We start from the raw sequence: 20,710 nt of genomic DNA, 5'->3' as shown, positions 1-20,710 counted from the left end.
TTTTTTTGTGCTGTCAAACCAGCCAATTTTAGAGGTGCATCCCTCCTCCTGTAACACCTCGCCCCGCCCGTGTTCTCGGAAATATCCAATCGTTGTGTTTTGTCTGCTGTCCCACCCCATTCTTCTTGGCCCGGTTAGATCCCGGCCCTCCTCCCTCTGCTTCAACTCCGCCCTACTACCTCAGGCCAATCACTTCGGCTAATCTCCTATGTAGGCCCCGCCCCCTCATCTATTGCTTTTTCTACCCAATCACGTCTGTCTCTACTCTGAGACCCCGCCCCTCAGGCCCCGCCCCACTGGCCCCGCCCCCCCGGCCAATGTTGAGCTCAGTCTGCGTCTCCTCCTTCCGCCGGCGCCAGGGGGCCAGCAAGCAGCAGCCCGCACAGCCGCCGCAGCCTCCCGACTCCCCGCCGCCGCCAGCGCCGCCGCTGCAGCAGCAGCAGCAGCCTGCGCAGCCCGGCCCTGCCGCGTCCCCGGCGGGCCCCCCGGCATCCCACGGGCCCGGGGACCGGCGCGCCGAGCCATGCCCCGGGCTGCCGGCGGCGGCCATGGGGCGGCACGGCGGCGGCGGTGGCGACAGCGGCAAGATCGTGATCAACGTGGGCGGCGTGCGCCATGAGACGTACCGCTCGACGCTGCGCACCCTGCCGGGGACGCGGCTGGCCGGTCTGACGGAGCCTGAGGCGGCGGCGCGCTTCGACTACGACCCTGGCACTGACGAGTTCTTCTTCGACCGGCACCCTGGCGTCTTCGCCTACGTGCTCAACTACTACCGCACGGGCAAGTTGCACTGCCCGGCCGACGTGTGCGGGCCGCTCTTCGAGGAGGAGCTCGGCTTCTGGGGCATCGACGAGACCGACGTGGAGGCCTGCTGCTGGATGACCTACCGGCAGCACCGCGATGCCGAGGAGGCGCTCGACTCCTTCGAAGCGCCCGACTCTGCGGGCGCCGCCAACGCTGCCAACGCCGGGGGCGCCCACGACGCGGGCCTGGACGACGAGGCGGGCGCGGGCGGCGGCGGCCTGGACGGCGCGGGCGGCGAGCTCAAGCGCCTCTGCTTCCAGGACGCGGGCGGCGGTGCCGGGGGGCCGCCAGGGGGCGCGGGCGGCGCGGGCGGCACGTGGTGGCGCCGCTGGCAGCCTCGCGTATGGGCGCTCTTCGAGGACCCCTACTCGTCACGGGCAGCCAGGGTGAGCGCGCTGTCGGAGTCCCCATCCCTCTCCCCTCCCCACCCACTCCCAGATCCTTCAGGAGCGCCCCACTCCAACCCTCAGAATCCCACAGCCGGTCCCAGCCCCTCCTGGCCTCTCCCGACCTCCCAGTCTCCCACAAGCCTCTAACCCCAACGCTGAGTCTCCCGCACTCCTCCGAACACACCCCCTCTCCCGTCCGTCCCCAGATCCTCAGAGGACGGCCTCTCAACCTTTGGAATCCCCGAGATCCCTTCGCTTCTCTAGGTCACCCTAGACCCTTAGTTCTCCAGGACTCTAGCCGAGACTCGCAGGAGAACTTTCCGCAACCCCCAGTTATCAGAAGCCCTCTGAACCCCTCACTTCTCTTGGCCACCCCTCGGACCCCCAGAAGACCCCCTCCTTAGCCCTCAGTTTCATGGACCATCCCCACACCCTCAGAAGACATCCTTCCCTAAGCCTCAAAGTATCCCAAGTTCTGTGAAAATGCCCCCCTTTCCCCGCCCCCCTGCGGACCTCTGCCCCAAGCCTCCTGTCCAGCCCACCAGCCCTTAGCTCTCCCCAAAGCTCCCTGCTTCCTTTTATCTTTGGCCCTCTCCCTGATCCCCCCCCCCCAAGTTTGAGTCTCCTGGCTATTTTTGAAGCACCCCCACTCGATTCTTCTGCCAAAGTCTCAGAAGACTCCCCACCCTAATTTCAGGGCCTCCCGCACCCCTCTGAACCTCCAGACCACTTGCTCTGGCTAGGATACTTCCCCTCCCCCTCACTGCAACGCTAAGCCTTGGGACATCTTTCCTCCTGGGACCTGCCGGACCTCTCTGTGTTCAAGTGCCTCCCGGCATCCTCCACACCAACTCCCGTCCCAGGGACTTTCCCCGTAAAGCTCCAGACTTGCCCAGAGCCTCTCACACTCCTCAGTCTCTCCCGAGCCCCCAATAATATGCCTGTCCTCCTCAGGACCTCCCATATGCTTCCCAGAACTGCGGCCTCCTCACCCGTAGATCCTCCCAGCTTCTTCCTTCCATCGTTTCAGCTGCACAGCCGACCCCCTTCCCTCTCTCTGGGACAACCCCCACCCCGGGCCGCAGCCCCTTTCCTAGTGGTTACAAGACTTCTCTGCTCCAGAACTTTATTTAACCTTAATCCTTGGGACGTCCCTCAAGTTATCAGCCCCAGAACTTCCTCCTCAAAATAGCTCCCAGTTCTTTCTACCCGGTCTTGGTGTCTTTCCACCCGCCCCCAGCCTTGCTTGCTCCCCTTTCCCAAACCTCCCCCCCTCCCCGTCCAAAACCCTGGGCTGAGCTCCTCAGCTTCTCCCCCCACGCCAAGGTGAACCAAAGAGCACACACCCTCCAGCCTTCCCTTTCCTCTACCCCTGTCTCCCTTGAATTCCAGATTTTCCCGGAGCTCCCTTCATCTCCCCCCGCCCCAAACTTTTATAACTTCAAGCATTTGTAACTTCCCAAGCTAAATAGCTCCCTTTCCCCCTCACGCTCCCTTGAACCTCTTCCTCCTCCTAACTTCCCGCGTTGGAAGAGAGGAGGGCAGTTCCAAATGGGGGGAATTAGAAGGAGGGAAAGAGCGACTCCAGGGACCCCTCCTAGCCTCCCGGGGACCTAAACACCTTGAGGAGCCAGTCCGGCCCCCTCCCCCCACCGTGCCGCGTCCTGAGCCGGGAAGGACGCGGAGCCGCAGTGCCGCATTCATGCTGGGGGAGGGAACAACGGGGAGGGGGGCCCGGAGGCTCCGCATAAAGTTTGGTCCCCGGGAAGCGCTGAGTTGGCGAGATTTGGGGTTGGGTGGGGGGAGGTGGGGAGGACGAGGTACAGAAGGGACATGGCCCGACATGCCCCTGTCAGGCTTCCAGGTGGCCCCTTCCCCCCACGGCCTGGGGGCGCCCTTCCTTCTTGCGACCCCATTGAAGGGTGCGGAGGTGAGGCTAGATGCCCGGGACAGCTACGAGGCGGGGGGGGGGTCACTCATTGAGTCCACAAATATTTTTGAGTGTCCCTGGCATGCCAGTCACTTTCCAGCCTCCAAGTGAGATAGCTTCGTAGAGTTGGGAGCTGAGGCCAATGAAAAGTGGAGGGTCCGGCCCTACCTCCCCCTCCCCCCTTTCCTCATAATCTCGCCTTTACTTCTTACAGAGACTTTATGCCCTCCTACCCCTACCCCTTCTGCTTTTGAGGCTTCTCGGGACTGGGGGTTAAACCAGTCCCGACGCTGTCCATCCTCTACAGCTGCGCACTGCGGCGAAGCCCACCTTCCTCTCTCTGTTCTGGGAGGGAAGGAGTTAATATAGCACAGGGCCCGCGGCCTCCCGCGGTGAAGCGGCGGCACTGCGGCTGCGCAAGGCCAGCTCTGTGGTGGCCCCGAAGGGGTTAAGACGGCTCCCAGCCCCTGCGGCTGCGCACTGCGGCGGGGGGAGCTGTCCGCGGTGCTGGCCGCCGCGCGCCCCGCCCCCCGGCCCGGCCGGCCCGCCCCCACTGCGGTGCCGCATCCTGCGCCGCGCGCGGGGTTCGGAGCAGGCGCGGGGGAGCTCCAGGCATGCGCTCTGCGGCGGCCTCTGGCCTCTTAAACCACTGCGGAGAAACGAAGAGTGGGGCGGGGCAGAAAGGACCCACCGGGACCCCAACCCTCCCCAAGGCTTAGGGTCCTCTCTGCAGCCTGACCCTGGCCCTCCTCTCTTCTCTGCATCCCAGGCCCTTCCTCCTCCTCTCCCCATCTGGTTAAAGCCCCAACATTGATTCCCTTCCCTAACCAAGGACTAACTTCACTCCTTCACCCTACGTATTTGGTAAAGCCCACTATCATCTCAAGGGGCCTGATACATCCCCTTCTCCAAGATCTTGACTCCACCCCCTTTCCTTCCTCAGCGCTCTCCTCAAAACCCACAGCAGTTTGGCAGGGCTGTGGCCATCCCCATCCTGAAATAACCAAGCGCGCCCCGACTCCCAATTCTCTGTGCCTCTGCAAAGCTCCCTCACCTTCTTTCGCCCTAAGTCCTGTGCTCTCTCCCAGGTGTAGGCCCCTGACCCTCCCTCCCTCTTGAGAGCCTTAAACTCCACCTCTCCTCATCTCTACCCCCCTCTCTTTTTGCAGACTTGACACTTCCTTCCCCCTTCAGGGCCCGAACATCCCTCCTCCCCTCTGTGCTTCCACCCCGGCCCTGTCCTCTCTGGGCGAGGGCCTCATGCAACCTTCTCACTTTTCTGGGGCTCAGACATTGGTGCCCAGGCCCTTAAACCCTGGCTCCTCTCTGAGGCCTTGGCCTTGTCCTCGTCCCCCCTAAAAAACTGATGCTGCCATACCCTTGTAAGAGCTCAGACGTTAGAGTCCCAGGCACTGTTTTTCAGCCAGGACCTTCGTCTACTTACCTAATGTAATCCTCACAACAATCCTGTAAAAACTTGAGGTTTGGGAAGCTTAATCGCCTTGCCCTGGTTAGGCAGGGGGAAAGCTGGATTCAAACCCAAGATTTTACTGTTAGCCACCTCGTGACTCTGCCTCCCCACCCACTTTCTCTCCTTCCCCTTCCACTTCCTTCAGCTCCAGGCCCACCCCCAAACCCCAAACCCCGGGATACAGGATGTGTGACCTTAAGTCTCCCCTCCCACACCTGGATCCCGCAGCAGAGCCCAGAGACAGGGGCCGGGAATAGGAGAGAGAGGGGAGGTGGTCCCGGAGGCAGAGCATGGGCCAGAGATCGCTGTTTCCCCGCACAGAAGTTGCCCATATGCTTTGGCCACTGGGGCCAGCTCCTCTCCGGAGCTGCATCTGATCCTCCGCGTTCCCTTTTACCAGAGTCAGTGGGGAGGGCATCCGAGGAAAGCGTTCGGGGCTGGGCAAGGAGCCGCTGGGGTGGGGGGGGTCTTGTGGAGGTGGCTAGTTGATCGGATACCCGGGTCACCTTTCGCCTTCTCTCCCGCCCTGTCCCACAGTATGTGGCCTTCGCCTCCCTCTTCTTCATCCTCATCTCCATCACCACCTTCTGCCTGGAGACCCACGAGGGCTTCATCCACATCAGCAACAAGACGGTGACGCAGGCCTCCCCAATCCCCGGGGCCCCACCGGAGAACATCACCAACGTGGAGGTGGAGACGGAGCCCTTCCTCACTTACGTGGAGGGCGTGTGTGTGGTCTGGTTCACCTTTGAGTTCCTCATGCGCATCACCTTCTGCCCGGACAAAGTGGAATTTCTCAAGAGCAGCCTCAACATCATCGACTGTGTGGCCATCCTACCCTTCTATCTCGAGGTGGGCCTCTCGGGCCTCAGCTCCAAGGCCGCCAAGGACGTGCTGGGCTTCCTGCGGGTCGTGCGCTTCGTGCGCATCTTGCGCATCTTCAAGCTCACGCGCCACTTTGTGGGGCTGCGCGTGCTGGGCCACACGCTCCGCGCCAGCACCAACGAGTTCCTGCTGCTCATCATCTTCCTGGCGCTGGGCGTGCTCATCTTCGCCACCATGATCTACTACGCCGAGCGCATTGGCGCCGACCCCGATGACATTCTGGGCTCCAACCACACCTACTTCAAGAACATCCCCATCGGCTTCTGGTGGGCCGTGGTCACCATGACAACCCTGGGCTACGGAGACATGTACCCCAAGACGTGGTCGGGGATGCTGGTCGGGGCGCTGTGTGCCCTGGCCGGGGTGCTCACCATCGCCATGCCCGTGCCTGTCATTGTCAACAACTTCGGCATGTACTATTCGCTGGCCATGGCCAAGCAGAAGCTGCCCAAGAAGAAGAATAAACACATCCCCCGGCCCCCGCAGCCCGGCTCGCCCAACTACTGCAAGCCTGACCCGCCCCCGCCGCCCCCGCCCCATCCTCACCACGGCAGCGGTGGTATCAGCCCCCCGCCACCCATCACCCCGCCCTCCATGGGGGTGACTATGGCCGGGGCCTACCCGCCAGGGCCCCACACGCACCCCGGGCTGCTCAGGGGGGGAGCGGGTGGGCTCGGGATCATGGGGCTGCCCCCTCTGCCAGCCCCTGGGGAGCCTTGCCCGTTGGCTCAGGAGGAAGTAATTGAGATCAACCGGGCAGGTGAGGAGGGGGCGCGTGGGGGGTGGGGGGGGTCGCGCGCAGAGATGTGTGGGCGGAGGGGGGAGCTTCTGAGGGGGGCAGGAGGGGGATGCTGAGGTTCGGAGAGACAGGGCGCTCAGCCACAGACAGGGAGGAGAAAAGTGGATGGTCGCGGCTGAGGCCGGGGAAGGGGCACAGAAGTAGTGGCAGAGACGGAGATTTCGTATGACAGACGGTGTCTGAGAGAGAGGCAGACATGTGGCCGAAGTATTCAGGGGGGCCCGGGGGAGAGGGTCTCACACGTGAATCACGGGCTGGCTGGAGATGAGAGGCCAGATGGTTGCGGCACCTGAGCTTCCCAGAGAACGCCCTGAACAAAGTCTAAAGGCCACGGGTCTGAAACTGAGAGACCGTCAGTGAGAAGAGGGGGAGAGAGAGGGGGGGGGGACCCGGACAGAGGGAGGGGCGGAGAGTTTGGGTTTGAACAGTGAGACCAAGAGAGGAAACAAGACTTAAAACGAAAGAGTCCGAGAGTGGCTGGGGGAGACAGGCCCAGCGGCTGGAAAAGCAGAGCCACGTGACAGGACAGTGACTTGGGGCCCAGCCATCTCTGGCTCGGCAGAGAAGGGTCTGAGAGATTCAGAGAGATGAGAGGAAGAGGTGAAACCAGGGAGGCAGGAGAAGAGTTGCCTGCGTGCATCCCTCCCCCCAGGGGAGCCGGTGCCTCAGAGCCAGTGACTGGGGTGTTAGTCTGGGACGCGGGAGAGGCCGGTGGGCCCCACCCCCATGTCTTAAGTAGGTCAAGAAAGGGAGCTGGGCCGCCCGGCCCCTGGCTTGCTCCCTCAGCCGCTGACCCAGTTTCACACCAATTAAAAATAGCTGGAGTCAGAGCCTGGGGGACCCCCACTTCCCCCTCCCTCACCTGTCACCTTCTAACCCTTCCTCACTGTGTCCTTTCCAGCGCCCAGCACCCGTCCCTAAACAAGCACCTCCAGCCCCTACATTCCCACCAGCTGTCTACTCCAGGCGGGCGCCCCACCGACTCCACGCCCCACCCCAGTCCTGCCCCGCTCAGGTCGCCCGGCTGCTTCCCAACTGCCTCTTCCCTGCTGCCCCCTCCACCCATCCTTCCAGGGGCTCAGCTCCGTAGCCCGGCCCTTCCCAGCACCTGAAACTTGGCGTGAGGGCCACTTCTTAGCGCTCAGCGCCCGCCCTCCACCCACCTCCATCCAACACTGTCCCCATGTTGCCCTTCCCAACACTCAACACCCGTCCCCAGTGACTCGCCCCCCAAACTCAGCAACCAAGCCCCCAGCGCCCAGCTCCCAGCTGATCGCCGCCCCGTCACCCCCTGCCGCACCCTGCCCTTCTGTCCCTTCCGGCACCCGAGTCTGCCAACACCCTCTCCTTGCTAGTGTCACCGCCACCCCGAGTCCCCACACCTCACTCTGTCCTTTGTGTCTCTGTCTGACCCTGGGGACGCAGATCCCCGCCCCAACGGGGACCCAGCAGCGGCCGCGCTCGCCCACGAGGACTGCCCTGCCATCGACCAGCCCGCCATGTCCCCGGAGGACAAGAGCCCCATCACCCCCGGGAGCCGGGGCCGCTACAGCCGGGACCGAGCCTGCTTCCTCCTCACCGACTACGCTCCTTCCCCTGACGGCTCCATCCGGAAAGGTGAGGTGCCCTCCACTGGACCCCGGGACCCTCCCTCTCTCGCCTCCCCCAGGGGAGGGGGGAGAGGGGGGCGGGGGAGGAGGTGCTGGACTTCCCTTCCCCCATCCCCTGGCCCCAGGCCTCCTCCCTCCCAGAGCCCCCCCAGCCCAGGTTTCCTCACCACTGACCCTTCACCTGTCTTTATTCCATCTCCATTTCCCCCACCCCGACCCTCTGGCCTCTTCCCCCACCCCCAGCCACCGGTGCTCCCCCACTGCTCCCCCCAGACTGGCGTAAGCCAGGCCCCCCCAGCTTCTTGCCCGACCTCAACGCCAACGCTGCAGCCTGGATATCCCCCTAGTGGACGAACCCCCTCCCCCCCGGGGTAAGTAGCCCCCGCCCTCCGAACCCCTGCCTCTTGACTAACCCCTCTGAGAACATGCAGCTCCCACTGACCGAGACTCCCGTCCCTCGCCATGAAGAGCTCCATCCAATTAACCTTCACGCGTGACACTGACCCCACACCCACCTGCCCAGGACTTGCCCTGCCCCTCACTGACCCTCCGGAACTAACCCCGACCCTCCCCACCACGTGCCTGACCTCCCTCCCTGCCCTTGCGACTGACCTCCATCCTCACCCCATCGACATCTCTCTCCCTGCCCCCCGCCTTTTGGTTTTTTAAAAATCAATCAGGAAAACTGGGGTGCAAGCCCAGAACACCCTTTGGAGCGCACGATGGGATGAGAAAGGCTCAGCCACCCCTTTAGTCACCTGTGACCTGACCAGTTTGTAAAGCAGCCACAGGCACCCCGCACGGGGCCTCCCCAGTGGACAGGATCGCCCCTCGCCTCCCCGGGAGCTCTCAGTTTGGGGGGGAGAGGCAGTCACAGACAAAGTCGCTCCTTGAGGCGACATGGAGGTGGCACAGGGTCAGACAGTGCAGAGGAGCAAGCTAAACCCCCCAGGTGGGCGTGAGCGACAGGAAAGGCTTTCTGCAGGAGTTGATAACTGACAGGGTTATCCTGCCTGCCAGCAAGGAAGCGACCCCAGGAGACAGCAGTGGCCGGGGTGACGAGCACAGGCAAAGCCCAGAGACTGGGGGCCAGTGTGTAACTGTGAGGCAGGAAGGCAGGACCCGGCTTTGGGGCTGGGAGCTTGTCCAGGGACCTGGGGGGAGCAGGTCAGCTCTGGGCCCTCGGGGGTGGCCTGGCGGAGGAGGCGGGACGAGGGCGGGGCGCGGGGGGCAGGGAGAGGGCAAGTCCTGAGCCCTGAGCCCTGGTCAGGGCTGTGGGGATAGAAAGGAAGGAAGGAAAGGACTGGGGACTGGCCCTGGGGAGGTCAGGGGACAGAGGGAGAGGGGAGAGAGAGCTGTTAGTGGACCATTCAGCAAACCTAACCAAGCACGTACCACGTGCCAGAATGTGACACCTGTTCTGCCACCAGCACAATGACCACAGCTAACCCCTGGCTCCATTTATCCCTCCCTCCATCCGCCCATCCATGCGGCGACCAACTACTGAGGGCACAGCTCCAGGCGCTGGAGGTCTGGCAGGGCACAGAGTAAGAGCGCGCCTCACGCAGTTTACACTCTGGGCCGCGCTTCTGTGCGCAGAGCCACCCGGGGGCCCGCTGTCAGCCAGCCGCTTCCGAAGTACAGCTTTCCTGGAGCACAGCGGCTGCTCTGCTGCAACAGTAGAAAAAAGTAGTTGCAACAGAGACCGTGTGGCCCACAGAGCCAAAAATACTTACTCCCAGGCCCTTTGCGGGATAAGTTTGATACCGCCTGATTGGAGGAAGCAGAAAGTGAACAAGTACAAACAAACCCACGAAATACCTCCTGCCACTTCAGATGAGAGGGTCTGTGGAAGACCTTTCTGAGGTGACGGGAAACCTGAAGGGTAGAAGGGGCCAGCAGCCAGAAGGAGCAGCAAGCGCCAAGGTCCTGAGGTCCCAAGGTGGGATGAGCTTGGTTTTTTAGAGCAACAGCAAGGAGGGAAGCGTAGCCACAGCCGCGTAGCAGAAGGGAGAGGGGTGCCAGGCAGTCTGTGTGGAAGGATCGAGAGGGTGTTTTTGGCCACTGCGAGAGGCTGGATTGATCTTGAAAGTGAAGAAGAGCCACCTGAAGGAATTTGACCCAGCACTTACTCATGCAACAAACATCTGCGGACTCTCCCTTAGAAATACAGAGAGATAGGTCCTAAATCCGCCCCCACAGCCTAAGGAGGTGCTGTCCGGGGCTCGGGGAGGCTCCGGAGACGGCCGTGTCCAAGCCCCTTGTTTCACAGAAGCCCAGGGAGGGACATGGCTGCCCCAGGTCACACAGCAGAGGCCGTGGGAACCCAGAGGGGCCCGTGGGACTTTTCCGTCTCGCCACCTCTCCTTGCACCACCCCCCCCACCATCTTCCATTTTCATCTCATTACCAGCCTCCCCCAATCCCATCTCACCCCCCTCCCCGCTTGCACCCAGTCCTGTTCCCGCCCTTTGTCCCCTCCCCAGGTCTGGATGGGCCCCTTGGAATGGAGGGGGAGTGGGGAGGGTGGGGCGATGCGGGGGAGGGAGGGCCGGAGGTGCGGTGGGAGGTCCCTGCTTCTCTTGCCTCAGATGCCAAAATCCATTCATTGAACTCAAATGATGGCCGGAGCTGATGGGGCTGACTGAACCCTGGACCCGCCCTGCCTCCCCTCCCGCTTCCTCTCCTTCCTCCGAGGCCCGCCCCCCCCCCCTTGCCCGCCTCCCCTCCTCCCGCGCCTGCCCCGTGACCCCTCCCTCCTCCTCCGCCGGCCCTCACCACCCTCCTGGGTCTAACTCCTGACCCTGTTCCCCCTGCTCCCCGGCCTTCCCCTCCTCCCGTCCCGCCTCCTCCTCCCCGGCCTCCACCCCCCACCCCACCCCAGCCACCCCGGAAGCTCCTTCCATATTTGATGTCTCTGGCCGCCCCCCATTTCACTGCTCCCCTTCCCCGGAAAACACCAGAGAGGAGGAAGAGATCCGGCGTTTCTCCGACCCCCAACAGTGAAGCTGTGTTGGGGGGGTTCCCCATGGCCACCCCCACCCCGCGCCATGACTCTGTGTATTTCTGTCCCCAGCTCTTGTCACCGCCTGAGACCTCGCGAGACCCTCGGTCCCCCCCTGCCCCTTCCCCCCAGGTTAGCAATGGGAAATGGCTGGGAAGGGGTGTCCCCAGGATAGTGGGCTTCCGACCCCTCAGGCTCGCTCTCCTGGGGCCAAGACGCCGTTGTCCAGACAGACCCCTTGGCGCCGCTTAGAACAGCCCCGACGCTGGCGGGACTCCGGGGACATTGCCGAGCTTCCCGGGAACCACACACACGCCCCTCGGCCTCAGATCCCCGTGGCGACCAAGACCCGGCTAGGGCCTCCCCGTCCGAGGGTCCCGGTGAGGTCCCCTGGCCCCCGAGAGAGGCCCCGCCCTCAGCCTGCCCCGGAGCTGCCCGCCCGCCCGCAGCGCCCCGCGGGCCGTGGCTGCCCGCCCTCGGCCCGCACAGCCCCTCCCCGGCTGCCTCGACACCTAGGTTCGCCCCCCGCCCCCGACAGCCCTGCCAGCCCTGCCAGCCCCTCCCCAGGCCTCCTCACGCTGCTCCCCCACATGCCTCCCACCCGAGCGCCCCCCCCCCCGCCCCTGCTGCCACCATCCGCCTCGCTGCCCCGCCACCTTTGCCTCAGATGAGGGGGCCAGTGCGGGGAGGGAGGGGGGCCGGGCGCGTGGGGCGGGGTGGGGGAGGCTCGGTGGGCGCCACCCTGCCTCCTAACCCGGAGTCTCTCCCCCCTCCCCATGTCTGAACCTTTCTCCGTGATGCGACTGACTGTCCGATTTGTTCACTTCTCTCTCTCTCCATCTCCTTGGTCCGCCTCTGTCCATCTCTCTGCCTCTTGCCCTCTGTCTCTCTGTGTCCCGGTGCCTCTCCGTCCGCATCTCTCGCCTTCTCTCTGTCCCTTTCTCCACCTGGCGCCCCTCTCTGTCTGTTTCTCTCCTGCCCCCCTCCCTCCCTCCGTCTTGGGGTCTCTCTGTCTCCGGGACCCTCCCCACGCACCCCTGCTCCATGCTTCCTCCCCGTGTTTCCGCCCCTCCCCCCAGGTTACGAGAAATCCCGCAGCCTGAGCAGCATCGCGGGCCTGAGCGGGGTGTCCCTGCGCCTCGCGCCCCTTGCCACTCCCCCCGGCTCTCCCAGGGCCGCCCGCCGCGCTGCCCCAACCCTGCCCTCCATCCTCTAGCGCTCCCCTCCCCCCCGTGGGGGGACTCGGGGGTGACAGGGAAGAAGGTCAAAGGAGCTGGGGGTGGGGGGCTGGGGAAAAGGGTTTTTTTAAAAATCAAAAAGTCATTAATAATATGCAACGGAGACGACCACGCCAGCAGACACCCCCGGGCCCCTCGCCCCGACCTGGGCCCCAGGATGGAGGGGGAGGGGCCAAAGCCCACGCCCCTCAACTCTCCGCCCCGCCCCCCAAATAAAGCCTTCTCAGGTCTCCATGAGCCATAGGACATCCCCTCCCATCAACTCGTGTAAATACGTCCAAATTATGCCAATTACATTTGGGGCACCTCCCCCCTACTCTGCATGCCTCCCCAACCTGGACCCCTCCCCCCACAACTCCACCTCAGCAATAAGCGCCCGGGGGCTGCATGCCACGCGGCTGAGGGAAGGGGCGCTCTGGGGAGGGGCGGGGCCTCAAGGGGGTCGGGCTGCCCTTTCAGCCACAGGAGGGTTTCCTAGCCCCCTGCCCTTCACCCCTGCATCAAATTAATTAGCGACAGTGTGGGGGAAGGAGGAACAGTGGCCCAAGCCAAAAACCGGCGCTGAGCTCAGACGGTGAGGGAGGGGGGCTGTGGGCAGCTGCTCCCTCAGCCTTTAGGAGGATCCCTCTGGTGAACTGCACCCCTTCACCACCCCCCCATCTGCTCGCCTCGGTTCTTGCTGCATGGACTCAGACCTCCCACCCCGACTCCTGGGATGGTCTGGCCCTAGCACACAAATCTCCCCAAACACCCCCACCCCCGGATTCCTAGGACATGAGACCTGCACCCAGAACTCCTGACACTGACCCCGCACCCCCAAACCCCCACACACCCCTGGAACTCGGCCTCTGCGCACAGACGCTGCCCCCCAAGCCCCGCCGCCACCCACTCCCTGGAGTGCACCCTGGCACCTCTCAGTCCTCCAAGAGGCGGCCCTGCCTGCAGCTCACTTTCAGCCTTTGGGATGCTCCACAACCTTCCCAGTCTCGGACATTTCCTGGACATCCCCCAATCCTCAGGCCTCAAACCACCAGACACCCCCCATCTCCGGCATCCTCCTCAGGTTCCCTGCAGCTAGCATCTCCCGGATGGGCCCTGCCCGTCTGCCCTTCCAGGGAACCTGACCTTTCCAGGGCACCCCCTTTCGTATGCCCAACCCCGTCCCCCACCAGCGTCTTCCCTGAAATGGCACCCTCTTCGCGGACACCACTGTCTCCCAGAGGGTCGTGTTTGTGCCTCTGCCGGCGTGCTGAGGTTTTAGGCAGCGTGAGGACAAACGCTCGAAAGGTTTGGTCTTTCATGGCACTTCGCGCCTAGGCCGGGAACTCCAGATATGACTGCTGGGCCAGAACAGCATTTGTTTAGGCCAGAAGTGTCTCCATTTACGGTAGAGACTGTGCCCGAGTGGACGGACACTGGAACATCAGAAGCTTAGGAAGCGACAACCTACCCACTCGGGCTGGCGCCCCAGCCCGCCGTTCCCAGGCGTTCCTCGCCCTGCCACGCCCGTGGGTGGAAAATCACTTCTCATATCCCATCCTGGCTCAAGGATGCGCTACCTCCCCCACGCCCGGAGACCACACCGGTCCCAGAATCCTTAGAGGACCCCCCCTTTTGGAGCCGGGGGTCCACAGAATTAGCAACCTTTCTCCCTCTGCTCCCACAGCCTCAGGAACACCCCCCCCCCAAATTCCCCATCCGAGGGTCGGGGAGGGTGTCACTGAGCACGATTCTTGATGCAACGATTCCTATGCAAGGGGCATTTTGAGTCCCCCCCCATCCTTCCCTCGGACCCTAAGCCCTGGCGAATCAGGGGTGAGGGGTGGGGCAGGTTCTGCGGGGAGCGGGGCGGGGCAAAGGGCTAGGGGCTCCAGACACCAGGGTATGGGGGTGGGGACTGATTATATTGCCAAAGGGTTTAACTTCTTAAAAAAAAAAAAGCCCCCCAGATTCCCCAGACCCTCACGGAAGCCAAACGGTGCGGGGGAAAAATGGGGTGAGGATCTTTTCCAAAGGGTACAGACCTCTTCCCAACGTCTCCCCCCTGCTCGCCAATCTGCCACACGTACCCAGCTTTTTAGTTTAGCTTTTAAACAAGAACCACGGTCATTATAAGCCTCTACAAAACGTGATTCTCATCCCCCAGATCAATAAACAGTGTGGGATTCGGGGAGGGAGAGCGAGCGAGCTAAAGGGACGACTTCCAAGTCCCGCTCCCCTTTCCCACCCCCCCGGCCGCCAGGGTGCCCGCAACTACACGCATGCGCTGCATGACGCGCTCCCCACACGCATGTCGCGCCGCTCCTGCGCTCCGGGAACGCACGGGCACGGGGCGGGGGCGGGGCGATCGGGGAGGAAGGAATGGCGGGGGGCCTCCTGAGCTCAGCGGCTCCCCCTCCCCAACACACACAGCAATAAGTTTCTCTCACTCAAACGTGGGTGGGACGGGCCTGGCCTGTCCACGCGCAGCGGGGGGAGTGGCGAGGGGGGCGCTCTCAGGGATGGGGGCGGGCGTCCGGAGTCAGTGAGGGGAGGGGAGGTCTGCAAATCGTCCAACTCTGGTGCTAACGGCGGGTCTTCTCAGCCCACCCCCAGGGCAGGGAGGGAGGGGTCGGCACGGCCTCTCCCCCAAGCCTCCCCCACGCCCACCCTGGGTGCATGAACCGCCCAACGCAGAAGCTGCCGCATGTCACCCCCCCAAAGAAAAAGTGTCATGCCCCCTTCCACCCACCCTCTCATTCCCCACCAAAATTAAAGTTTCCTTTTCATTTAAAAGTTGTGTCCTGTCTGCGTGCTGGGAAGGCCTCCCGGTTGGGGCTGGGGAGCTTTGAGGGCAGACAGGGGGGCTGGGTCTTCAAGAGCAGGGGTCAGATTAAAGTGGCAGGCGTGTCCACTTTGGGGGCCCAGACATCCTTTTGATCACCGGCTCCCACCTTGCGGTTTGGGGTGAGGGCCTGCCTACGCGCCTGGCTGGGAAGTCTGAGGGCACCTGGGTGAGCTCCTGAGTGAGGATGACTAGTCTGGCGCGGGGAGAGGACCTGGCTCCAGTGGGGATCCAGGGGCCACGGGCAGCGCGCTCCATATCGCTGACTAGGAAGCCAGCCTGCATGGGTTCAACGTCGTGGTGGCTGTGTGTCCTTGGGCACGTCCCTCAACCTCTCTGGGCTAGTTTTGGCACTCTTGAAAGGCCAGGACCGCGTGATCTAGTCATTCAGCAAACACGTGAAAGCCGACGAGGAGCCAGGTGCTGTCCTGGGTGCTGAAAAGCAATGGGCTCCTCGCCTCTCGTGGTTGTGCTGGGGGTGGAGACAAACGTCCCATGTTTGGCCCAGCTAAATAAATGGGTCACAGACTCAACAAAGTCACTGCTGTCTCTGTTTTGCAAAGACCTGAGAGTACAGCAAGCACCTCTTCCGTCACTCACGGACTGGGAGGTTTGGAGGGAGGGACGTTGCGGCTCTGAGCCTCAGTCTCCTCATCTGTGCAACGGGGGCAATACCTCAGAGGGAGGGGGTTGGGGGAGGGGAAATGCCCAGTACCCGGGCGGCCCCCCGACACTGGTCAGCTGTGATCAGAACCAGCAGACTGCCCCACCTGTGGCCCCGGCAGGCGGACGGAGTCGGTGCCCGTCTGGACCCATCAGAGACACCCTCCCACCCCCCACTACCGCCACAGGAACACATGCCACCCCAGCAGGTCCAGTCAGGGCTGGAGTTTATTTCTGCCAGAGCCGGAGGCTGGAGGGCCAGGGAGACTCTCCCAGCCCCTGCAGGGACTCCCACTGAACTGTGATCACACAAGAGCAACCCGAAGGAAGGGCAGGGCCCGGGGAGAGGGGACGATACAGGCCCCCTTATCCTGCCCCTCTGCAAGGACCAAAGGCCGTGGCGTCCGGGGAGAGGGAGGGGCAGAGGAGGAGGGCCGCGGGCAGCCCTGGCTGAGGAGGGCTGGGGAGCCAGGCTCCCTTCCTAATAAAAACCGTTAACACCCGAAGGAAGGACGGGAGCTGTAGGGGACCACAGCGTGCCAACTACACCTGAATTTCCACTCCAGGGAGAAAGCCCCGGTCCCTGCCTCCCCGCTCCGCGGCTCCTCTGTGTTTACAGGAGGTCTGGTGTGGGGGGCCCCTCTGGGGTGGGGTTGGTAAGTGCTGTGGTGCCAGCAGGTGGCGCCATTTCCAAAGTGCAAGAAGCCACAGGGTGGGTTCGTGGGACCAGCACCTGCCAGGACCGGGGAGGGAGGGGCTGACGGTTGGGAACAGGGACGGGTCACTGGGGCTGCGCTTCTGGGGACGCCTCAGCCTCGGGGGGCTGCGGTCCAGACCCCGGCTCGGCCTCCTCGGCCTCCTCGTCTGATGCCACACCCTCCTCCAGTCGGAAGACCTGGCGCACGGTGCGCGTGGTGAAGGTGAGGGGGACGCGTCTGTGGGGAGGAGGAGAGACCAGGAGACAGAGATTAAGTGAAGGGAGCAGAGAGGAAAGAGAGAGAGAGGCGGGTGTGGAGAAGGATAATGAGAGGGGAGAGATGAGACAGGAGAAATGGAGGGAGATGGGCGGAGGACAAGGGTGGGGACAGAGAGAGATGAGGGGACAGAGGGACAGAGAGATGAGGACAGAGGAACAGAGAATGAGGGAGACAGAGGAACAAAGAGATATGGAGGGAAAGACAGGCAGAGGGAATGGGGGCAGAGAGATGGGGACAGAAAGGGCGGGGGACAGCGAGAGGGGGAGATGGGGCCGGTGGAGGGAGGCTGTGCCTGCACTGGGCGGCCGAACGTACCGGAGCCGGTTCCTCAAGGTGGTCACCTCGCGGTTCAAGGACTCGGCGGTCTCCGTGACGTCATCCAGCTCCCGCTGCAGCCTTCTACGGTCTGCCTGAGCCCTGGACGCCTCCTCCTCGGCCTCCTGCACCTGCCGCTTCAGCTGCTTCACTCGAAGGTTCCCCTTCTCCATCTTGGGGGGAGCGGGGAGGCCGGGTCACATCTTGGGGTGCCACCTGCACCCCTCATTCTCATCGCTCAACCTGCGCCCCCACCCTATTCTTCTCTCTGGCCAAACCAGTAATCTTTGGGCTCCAAAGTCACCAAGCTCATTTCCGTACCCCAGGGCCTTTGTACCTGCTGTGCCCTCTGCCTGGCTCTTCCTTACCCTTCAGGTCTCAATTCAAAGGTCACCTCCTAAGAGAGGAGTCCCCAATTCTCTGTGTCTCCCTTGCTCTTTATTCCCTTTTTTCTTCATAGGCCTTGTCACAATCTGGAATTACTTTTGCTTGCTTACTGGTTTCTTGTGGCTTTTTTTCTTTGCTGAACATGTGAGTTCCGTGAGGGCAGGCACCTCCGTCTCACCCACAGCCCTATCCCCAGTGCCTAGCCCAGCGCCCAGCGCATAGTGGGTGCTCAGCGGTTGTTGTGGAATGAATGGTACACGAAGTACGGCTGAGCTTTTAAGGGCACGGCAGTGCCATCTAGAGTCAGACAGACCTGGGATCCGATCCAGGCTCTGTCTCTACTAACTGTGACTTTGGTGCCAATTACGTCCCCTTTTAAAGTTCCTGAGTCCTCACGTGGCAAATCGGGCTGGTGAGAGAATGCAAGCGTGTAGTTTTTTAAAAGCAGCTGGCGCAGAGCTCGGGATTCAGTAACTGCTCAAAAATTAAGAGCGTAGACTCAGCAGCCAGGGCTGGGGTTTGACCCCTGGCTCAATCGCTTTCTGGCTAAATAATTTTGAGCAAGATACTTCACCTTACTGTGCCTCGGTTTTCTCACCTGAGTACCAGAGGGAAAGAACTACGCTACCATCGGGTTCTGATGAGAAATAAATGTACTACTACACAGTGTGTGTTGAGCAGAGCGACTGACGCATTGAGAGCACCCAATAAACACTACATGTGGTTATGGAAGCCCTGGCCTAAACTCTCCTTGGCTGTCTCAACTTCTAGAAAGCTCAGCTTTCCCAGATGCCAGAGTTTATGGGTCTCAAAGCCCTTGATCCCAGCTCCCGCAGCAATGGCACCAAGGCCCGGGCGCACTCACTTCCAGGGCGGTGCCTGCGCGCTGCCTCTTGTGATGGAAACTCCCTACCTCCAGGGAAGTGGGCTGCTATTCCCAGTCGGTCGGTGCCCCGCCCCCGCGCTCCCTGGAGGCTCACCTGGTCCCTGAGCTGGTCGGCCAGCCTCCGCTCCTCCTCCACCTGGAGCACCACTTCCTTAAGGCGCTTCTCGGCTCTGCGCACCAGCTTGCCTGAGAGGATGCGCTCCCTGAAGAGCAGACAGGTCAAGAGAACTCCGGAGTCTAGCTCAGGTGGGGCACCCCGCTAGACCACGACCTCCCTGTCTCATCCTTCATTGTTGCCCCAGTGCCCGGGCGGGAGAGCGTAAGCAGTACACTCTCAGCACATGTTTGTTGAATGAATGAATGCAAAAGGGAGCCTTATATACTCTTTGGTATTAAAAAAAACTCATCTCCACCCAACAATGGTAGAGGAACTGAATTACAGATCTGACATTCAAGATTTATAGCCTATCTTAGCCTAAGATTTCCTGGATATAATAGAGGAATAACAATGGGCTTTCTCTCACAAGGATTGTGTGGCCCATATATGTGTCTACAAGTACCAGAGTCCAGCGTCTGACATAGTAAGTCCTCAATGGAAACTGTTATTTTTGTTACTGAATAGTATTGCGTGTAGAAAAATCTACTGCGCTGAAATAGCGACACTTATTAGGATTAGTGGTAAGCATTCTGTTAGTTTTATTAGCACAGTGGTTCTTTTTTTTAATTTTTATTTTTTATCCTCACCCAAGGACATTTCTTCATTGCTTTTTAGAGAGAGGGGAAGGGAGAGAGAAAAACATCAAAGCGACAGAGAAGCATCGATTGGTTGCCTCCCATACACACCTGGACCAAGGATCAAACCCACAACCTTTCAGTTACAGGACAACTCTCCAACCAACTGAGCCACGCAGGCCAGGGCAGCAGAGTGAGTCTTAACTGGGAACACTGGAGGGTGTTCCTGGTTTTTCCAAAGGCTGGAGGTGGAAAACTCGACGGCTGTTTCCTGGCTTTTACATGGATGTATGGGTGTGATGCTGGTTTCAAGCGCAGCCATTTTGTGACCATGAGGGAAAGAACAAGGGAACTACCGAGACACTGACCCAGAGCCCAGCCATTCTTCAGCCACCCAGCTCCTTGTCGTGCTAGCAGAAGAAATCCTTTGTGATAAACTGATGACAAAAATGGCTTCAACTGTCACTCCTTCCTGTATCCATATCCAATATAACTTTGCAGCTGCTCTCATCAAGAGGTAGAGTCTATTTCTCTGTTTCCTTAAGCCTGAGCTGGCCATGTGACATGCTTTAGCAACAGGATGCAACAGAAGTGACATTGTACCAGTTCTGAGTCTAGGCCCCGAGAAGCCTGAACACTTTCCCTCACTTTTGGAAGCTTGACTCTGCCATGTGAAAAATCCTGGGCCAGCCTGGAGCAGAGACAAGTGAGCCTAGTGGTTCCAGGTGGGACCTCAGACACCAGAGAGCCCGGCCAAGATCAGCCAAGCCACCTAGCTCCCCCTCAGGTGAACAGAGATGTGTGAGTGAGACCCCCTAGGCTCAGATCCGTAGACCCTACCAGCCAGTCCAAAGACTCATCAGCAATAATAAACCGTTGTTGCCCTGGCCAGCTGGCTCAGTTGGTTGGAGAGTCATTCTGTATGCCAAAAGGTTGCTGGTTCAATCCCTAGTCAGGGCACGTGTAGAAGGCAACCAATCGATGTTTCTCTCTCACATCTCTGTCCTCTCTCTCTCTCCCCCTCCCTCCTTCCTTCCTTCCTCTTTCTCTAAAATCAATAAACATATCCACAGGTGAGGATTTTTTAAAAATATTATAAGAAAACAGTTATTGTTGTTTTAAATGGGCAAAAGACTTAAGCAGGCATTTGTTTCACAAAAGAGGATATCCAAAATGCCAGTAAGCACATGAAAATGTGTTCAACCTTATTATGCATGTTGTAAATGCTAACTCTTAACTGAATTTATTGGGGTGGCATTGGTTAATAAAATTATATCAGTTTCAGGGAAACAGTTGGTATTGTAAGCCACTAAGTTTTAGGATGGTTTGTTATGCAGCTGTAACTAACTGCTACATTACTATTTAGATCATACTTGTGATGGAGGTGTGGGTACTTGTAGTCCAAAGCATCTTAAATGATACAGGAAATCAGCCACCACTGATATTCTAATGCCTCTGGATGTTTCCAAACCAGGTGTTTGTAACACGACTCCCCTTCATCTTGATTGGAATGTGGGCATCACCCTCCAGCTGCGCACCCCTCCCCCACCCACCTGGACTCCTGCTCCAGCTGCTCCTCAGCCTGGGCCAGCTTGGACTCAAGGCCAGCGATGGTCATCTTCTGGCGGGCCCGGGCCCCAGCGTCCTCCTCGCCCAGGCGCTCCCGGAGCTCCTGGATCTGCCGCTCCAGCTGCTGCCGCCCGCTCTCCGCCTTAGCTGAGAAACTGCGCTCAGCAGACAGCTCTGTGGTCAGTGACTCCACCTGCAGCAGTGAGAAAGGCAGGGTGTCATGCTGCA

The 20,710-nt window shown here is 61.0% G+C and overlaps 2 protein-coding genes across 6 annotated transcripts in view; one reads left to right on the top strand and one right to left on the bottom strand.

Moving 5' to 3' along the window:
* Positions 1-317: 317 nt before the first annotated feature.
* KCNC3 (potassium voltage-gated channel subfamily C member 3) lies at positions 318-12,526 on the top strand. 3 transcript variants are annotated; one of them, XM_054588759.1, is made up of 5 exons: positions 318-1,190; positions 5,132-6,239; positions 7,704-7,895; positions 10,964-11,023; positions 11,971-12,095. In XM_054588759.1, the coding sequence occupies exons 1-4, from the start codon at positions 318-320 to the stop codon at positions 10,978-10,980; spliced, it is 2,190 nt and encodes a 729-aa protein (XP_054444734.1). In that variant the 3' UTR covers positions 10,981-11,023; positions 11,971-12,095. The 3 variants fall into 3 exon arrangements, with proteins under 3 accessions (XP_054444734.1, XP_054444733.1, XP_054444732.1); XM_054588758.1 differs by lacking the exon at positions 10,964-11,023 and adding an exon at positions 8,132-8,259; XM_054588757.1 differs by lacking the exon at positions 10,964-11,023 and having other exon boundaries at positions 11,971-12,526.
* A 3,314-nt stretch (positions 12,527-15,840) lies between these two features.
* The window catches only part of MYH14 (myosin heavy chain 14), an 80,436-nt gene continuing 75,566 nt past the window's right edge, over positions 15,841-20,710 (bottom strand). For all 3 annotated transcript variants that reach the window (XM_054588752.1, XM_054588751.1, XM_054588753.1), the window contains 4 exons: positions 20,467-20,675; positions 18,276-18,384; positions 16,909-17,081; positions 15,841-16,551 (listed from right to left, as the gene is read on the bottom strand). In XM_054588752.1, the coding sequence (XP_054444727.1) occupies positions 16,398-16,551; positions 16,909-17,081; positions 18,276-18,384; positions 20,467-20,675 (645 nt within the window). In that variant the 3' untranslated portion in view covers positions 15,841-16,397. The remainder of the gene's footprint in view (positions 16,552-16,908; positions 17,082-18,275; positions 18,385-20,466; positions 20,676-20,710) is intronic.

This window comes from Pteronotus mesoamericanus, unplaced genomic scaffold, assembly GCF_021234165.1.
Source record: "Pteronotus mesoamericanus isolate MK-2021 breed Mesoamerican mustached bat unplaced genomic scaffold, CSHL_Meso_final scaffold_137, whole genome shotgun sequence".
Lineage (NCBI taxonomy): Eukaryota > Metazoa > Chordata > Mammalia > Chiroptera > Mormoopidae > Pteronotus > Pteronotus mesoamericanus.
This window is presented reverse-complemented; position numbering and strand designations above follow the sequence as displayed.